Here is a 6,645-nt window from a genome sequence, read left to right on the forward strand (position 1 = left end):
ACAGCATATACAGCATATATATATATATATATATATATATATATAACAAACTAATAAAAATAAAACTATATGACATTTATTTTCATAAGATTTTGCATGGGTGAGGCTTTTAATGTTTTCAAAACAAAACAAAACCAAAAAAAAAACTCTTGGGTGGCAAATGTTTATGGGCTTTATAAGGGGCCTCCGGTTTGAAATAATCTGCTATAATTTTTCATGGGGGTCATTTTGCAGTTTTAATGCGTCTGTCTGTGTTGGAGCTAGTTATGGTGTGGCATAAATATAGTAGCAGTATAAACTCACGCCTTCAGCAGGAAAAAAATTAGGGGCACAAAACGAGTTTACCAATTAGAGTGATGGAGAGAGAGCTGAGGAGATACTGACAGAAAGGTGCACTGAAGGAAAGAGCAACGAATTAGAGAAAGAAGGCTGGTTCTTTCAACTCTTCCAGTCCTGTGGATTTCTCTCTCTCTCTGTATAATGAAGCCCCCAGTTCATCTAATCCCATTAAAGGCCAGATTAATACTTCAGAGCTGATAGCTGAGAGAGTGGTCGCACCACCAGCGGCCAAACCACAGTGTGGACACTCTCTGACTAAACCTAGAATAGAAAGAGCAGAGGAAGGAGAAATGGAGACAGAGAGAGAGGTAGAGTATACATAAATGGGTTCCTGTGGTTGAATGGCTTTAGCCGTGGAGTGTCACAGTAATTAAATTCGAGAGAAAGACTTCAGAAGTCAAATTGTTCCTGTGACCCCACAATATTAGAAACAGCAGCCTGTTAGCGTTAGCATTTGTCATTAACATTAATGAGGGGTGTTTGAGAATTTAAAATAATGGTTTAATAAAGTTAAAGCAGGAAATGGAATCATTTGTAAGCCCATTATATTGTTAGACCTTTATTTAACCAGGAAACCTTGAGATTAAAACTGTTTTGTTTTTATTGCTGGAGTGGCCTGGCCAAGATAGGCAGCTAATTATGCTACACACACAAAAGTTAAAAAATAAAATACTGCAATAAATACTTGAAGACCATGCTGAAACAGTTTAAACCTGCCTATGGCGGTTAACTGGTCTCCCAGTCTGGATAGACTGGTCTGTTTGCTGGTTTTAGAGGGGTTTGGGGGAACCTGCCAGCTGCCGGCTTGGCCTGGCTAGGAGACCAGTTAAACGATGGGAACGCTAGATTGATCAGGATGGGAAATCAGCAAAACCAGTTTATACCAGGGGTTTGTTTCAGCAAGGGTGTGTGTTTTCCCTCTTTCTTCTTATTTTCTGTCCTAATAGTGAATTACAAAAGTAGCAAAGTCATTGTTTGGCCAGGAACATATTGCAGTGGTAACAATCCTAGGGGGCTATATAGTTAGCTAAAAAAATAAATAAAAAAGGACTGTGGCTGTGTCCTAAATTGCCCCCTATACCCTTATTCACTATTCCCTATAATTGTCCACTAATATAGTACACTTGAGTGAGTGAATGAAAACGAGTAAGCGAATTCGGACACTGAGTGCGGCGGATGGCCTGCCGCTTTTGCTTGCTATTTAATCATTGTTTGAAACTTTGCAAACTGGCAGGTCTAGTATTATTGAAAAGATTTATCTTGAGCTCTGTCATGGCAATTGGCAACTATGTAAACATTAATCAAACTATTTACTAATCAATTAAAAAGGAATTTATACCTGTATGATATTACACTGTAGCCACATTGGACCAGCAGTTTGGGAAACGGATGGATGATTCTGCTGTGGGTGCCATCTTCTGTTCACTCTCGCGGTGCATTATGGGTATTCGCTAGCCGTAATTGCGGTGCATTGTGGGATTGAATGAGTGCACTCGATAACGTCCACTATGGTTTCGGACATTATACAGCTTGCTATAAACATGTCAACAGTTTACAATTTACAAGTTTACAATTTGACTAACTTTGACTAGCTAGCTAGCTTACGAGGGTTATCTTCAAACTGTTGCTGTCATGACAGTAGTTAACTTGAAAAAGACAACTTACCAAAGAAGTAGAGAATGTATGCTAAAGCTATAGTGTCATTTGCATCGAATATGAGCATACTATCATTTTGTTATAAATTGCACATATTTCAAAGTGCAACAATTCATGCAATTGAGCTTGTGTTGCTAGAAAAGTTTGCCTTTTCCTCTCCCCTATTAGCATTTAACTTTATATTCTCAGATTAAAGCACGAGATGGATTGAACCCCTAGAGGTTTTTGCCTTTTATGACCGTAATCCTTCACAAGCTGTCTGAGCGTGTCAATGAGAAATATCTGACCATCACCGCTTGTGTGGAGGGTACCAGACGGCGCTCTGCCAGGTCTAGAATGGAAGCTCATTAAGGAGCTGGAATATGTCAAATGCAGCTCACCCTGACCGCCTTATTACTGCCTATATTCAATAAGTCACTGTCGCATAAGGCAGTCGGAAACCTTCACAATGCAGCCGCTGACCTTTTTAACCGGCATATTCTATTAGCACATGTAAATGGCATAGACTTCAAACTGAAAATATGACGCAGACTGTCTAGCTTCTACTGTTTCGTTGTTGTCAGAAGTTGTATTCTGCTGCTAACTATGCACAACTGTTGTGTTAACACAACCTGTGAAGGACATTTGAAGGTTGTTTGGTGAGGCTGATGCGATGTTTTAGTTTCTTACATTGTTGTGTTAGATTGACAATCACTGCCAATCAAATGTACTGATTTTGAATTGGGGTTTTGCATGTGACGCACATAGAAATGAAATGACCAAACAAAATGTATTGATAGTTTCAATAAGCTTAGCATGGAAGATATATAACTAGCTTCTTGTTTTGTCGCATTGCACCTAGATTCAAAGAGATTTTTGAATCCTTCAGGTGTGTTGTGTGTTATATTTGAGTGTTGGTAGATTTTTGCACTGACCTGTTGTAACATTTGGAGCGGTTTGGTTATGTTATGTTATATTTGAGTGTTTGGTAGATTTTTGGGTAACACTTTATTTTAAGGTGCTTGTAATAAGCAGTAATTAACAGTTAATAAGACACTTATAAGACCTTATAAGATGCATATAAGATGCATATAAGCATTAACTAATGATAATAATTAAATTAAATTAAATAATAAATTTCTCAAGTATCAATACATTGCACTTTTAGAACAGCCAAACAAACATAAATGGTAACACAAACTCCCAGGCCCTTAAAAATTGACCTTCCCAAGAGGGAGTAGTTTCCCTGATCTCTTCAGGGCCTGGACCTTTAATTAACCCTTATATGAAGTAGTTAATGCTTATATGCATCTTATAAGGTCTTATAAGTGTCTTATAAGGTCTTATAAGTGTCTTATTAACTGTTAATTACTGCTTATTACAAGCACCTTAAAATAAAGTGTTACCGATTTTTGCACTGACCTGTTGTAATACTTGGAGCGGTTTGGTTATGTTATGTTATATTTGAGTGTTTGGTAGATTTTTGCACTGACCTGTTGTAATACTTGGAGCGGTTTGGTTATGTTATGTTATATTTGAGTGTTTGGTAGATTTTTGCACTGACCTGTTGTAACACTTGGAGCGGTTTGGTTATGTTATGTTATATTTGAGTGTTGGTAGATTTTTGCACTGACCTGTTGTAACACTTGAAACGGTTTGGTTATGTTATATTTGAGTGTTGGTAGATTTTTGCACTGACCTGTTGTAACACTTGGAGCTGTTTGGTTATGTTTACAAGGAGTGCCGCACAAAGAAAAGTCTTCACAAACCGCATGTAAGCGTATAAGCTGTTAATCCAGCAATTGTGAATGATCCGATGCTGCAAAAGTTGTGCGTCTCGGTTTTGTGTATGTGTGTGAGCGTGTTTAAATTTCTTCTCCAACTCTAATTGCTGTTTGCAAATCGCAGTGCTTTGGGTACTTTTAAGAAATGGCTTACTGACTTTTTGCATGGGCTTATTACATGCTGTGTCACTTGCTTTCTGTTGGATGCATGTCTTTTATGTGCTTTGAAAACAAAACCATAACCAGTATGTCAGCTGTAACTATGTACAGTAGCCTTGTAGGGGATTTATGTTCCAGCATGACTATAAAAAACACATCACTGATTAAAAAGACGCTATGAACATTTGAAAGCTGTAGTGCTTGGTTTGCCTTTTACCTGCAGCATTAGGACTTTTCATCTGTGCTTTAAATCATTTAGCAAAAAGGAAATAAATGTATTTCATGAATGGTTTAAGAGAATAACAAAGTATGATATAAAAATGTATTCAATGTAAGCCAGCAAGGTCAAGAGCTTCAAAAAGCAACCTAAAGTTGAGGAAAAGTTTAACATTTACTGCAACATCAATGAGACTTGAATGGTGGGTCCATATATCCTATTAATATTCAATCCATTCTCACTCCCAAGGGATCAAATTATGGTTAAGTGCCTTTAGCGTCATTATTAATATGTTAAAGGTAACCCAAGTGGTTGCTATATTGACAAACCTGGAACTCCACTGCTTTCAATAAGAAACCTTTGATATCAATACAAAGATGTGAAGGGCATGGGACATTTATTGTCATGAAATTATATATTGGAGTATAATTTTATTATGGCATGTTAGGATATGATTTTCAATTTAAACTGCCACAATAATGATTTCTACTTTTACAAATTCATGCAAAGAAATGAAATGAAAGCAATGGATTTTCTACTGTCAATATAGTGACGCCTATGGGTACCTTTTAGAGTCTTAATAGTGATGCACAGGGTGCTTGTCCATGCTTCAGTTTTTGACACCTCGGGAGATAGAATGGGTTGTAAGTTGTTTAAATGTAGCCAATCCAATTGAGTCGTACCTTCCAACTTTTGTATGTGAAACCGAAGTCATGTCTCAAGTCTTAAAATCATGCCAAATGGAAACCCTAGTGTATAGGCGCCCGAAGATTCAAGACTTGTGTTCATTATTGTTTCATTCAAAATGGTTTGGGTGTTTGTTCTTGTGTTCTTTCCATAAAATGCATGATTTGAGTGAACATTCAGGTCTTGCTTTTCTATGTGAAGCCATCCTAATGGGTTGGTTTTGTAGGAGTGGGTGGGTTGGTGGTTATGGGGCGGGGGCTCCTTCCTGTTTTCCCTTTTGTTTCTCCTCCCCTTTATTCCTTTCCTCATCAAAAATGAGCACCTGCACAAATGCACTTCCTTCCCACCTGAGCACTGACACACTCTCCCCTTCCATCTGTGTTTTCCTACCCAGAATTCCCTATCTTCCCGACTCACGTTGGCCGTGAGATCCCATTGGAGCAGCATAGTTCCGGCATTGCCATTGGCGGCGCGGTTGGTGGGGTGGCCCTGCTGGCGGCCGCCATCGCGCTGCTCGTCTTCTTCCTGCGGCGTCGCCAGCGCACCTTTAAGGGTGACTACAGCACCAAAAAACATGTGTTCGGGAATGGATACAGCAAAGCCGGTGGCGTGCCTGCCCATCCTCCGATGCCCAAGAACCTGCAGTACCCCGACGACTCGGACGATGAAAAGAAGCCGGCTCAAATTAGCGGACCCGGCGGTTTCGAGGGCGGCGATCGAGATTTCGACGGCAACTCTGAGGATTTGAAGAGACCCTATTTCACCGTAGATGAAGGCGAAAGTCGTGATTACGACGAACGGACCCTCGCCTTCCAGTACGACCCCGAGCCCGAGATCGCCGACGACATGGTCTCCCAAACCGACGGCTCTGTTATTTCAAAGAAAGAGTGGTACGTGTAGAGTGGCATGCAACGTCAAGGAAAAAAGATCTACGACCTTTTGCCCTCTCCTGCATCCGACCACATCCACCCACCTCCATCACTAGAACCCTCCCTCAATGTGTTTATCCTTATCTGCACATCCCACCCCTGACCCAGTAACCTCCGCCCCCCATCAGAGTCCATCGAAAACAGCTGTAGAAAAATAGCTTGCGGCATCAACACGTCATCATCCATTGCACATCCACATGCTTTTAGATGAACCTGCTACGACAACAAGAAGTTTTCTCACTGACCGATGCCAATCGACATCCAGTAAGGCTGGACAGGCAGGTCGCTTGAAAATATTACAGTGTATTATCCTTTTTGTCTCATTTTGTTGTTATTATAAATGTATTAAATGTATAAAAAGAGACTGTAACTGTTTTGGAAAGGGGTATATTGCTGATCATGTTGTGAAAGTCTTACACTGGATGTACGATTATTTTTTTATCTGTTTGTCTTTTTTTAAATCTCATTAGCATATTAGCATTGCTTTTACATTAATAGTTTTGTTCATTTTTATATAGTCTTGCTTTTTATATGGAATGTTGGTGACCTAAAAATGTGGAACTAAATAGTAGAATAATTATTCTTGCCCAAACTTTTCATTATAAGGTCAAAGGTCACATCAACACTATTGTGTTTAATGGAAACATCATATTTGTGCAGTTCTTAAAGGAACATCTTAAAGGACCCTAAATAACAAACGAGGTCCGAAAATGTGGTATCGCCTGAAAGCGTACAATCCAATGGGGGGGGGGAGCATGTGGGTTCCGACTGCTCTCCAAAAACAGTATTTATTTTAAGACCCGGCTATGCTGAGAGCTGAGGAACACATCTGCAGCGTTAGTCATATGCTCACTGCAGTCAAGCATGCAGAACGGAGCCTAGACAGATATACACC

The 6,645-nt window shown here is 39.6% G+C and overlaps 1 protein-coding gene across 1 annotated transcript in view; it reads left to right on the top strand.

Annotated features, from left to right (window-relative positions):
- The window catches only part of nectin1b (nectin cell adhesion molecule 1b), a 112,775-nt gene extending 106,349 nt beyond the window's left edge, over positions 1 to 6,426 (top strand). The window contains exon 6 of the mRNA XM_056239383.1: positions 5,216 to 6,426. Coding sequence (XP_056095358.1) covers positions 5,216 to 5,721 — 506 coding nt within the window. The 3' untranslated portion in view covers positions 5,722 to 6,426. The remainder of the gene's footprint in view (positions 1 to 5,215) is intronic.
- Positions 6,427 to 6,645: the final 219 nt, after the last annotated feature.

This window comes from Rhinichthys klamathensis, unplaced genomic scaffold (assembly GCF_029890125.1).
Source record: "Rhinichthys klamathensis goyatoka isolate OS25496 unplaced genomic scaffold, OSU_Roscu_1.1 h1tg000561l_1, whole genome shotgun sequence".
Classification (NCBI taxonomy): Eukaryota; Metazoa; Chordata; class Actinopteri; order Cypriniformes; family Leuciscidae; genus Rhinichthys; species Rhinichthys klamathensis.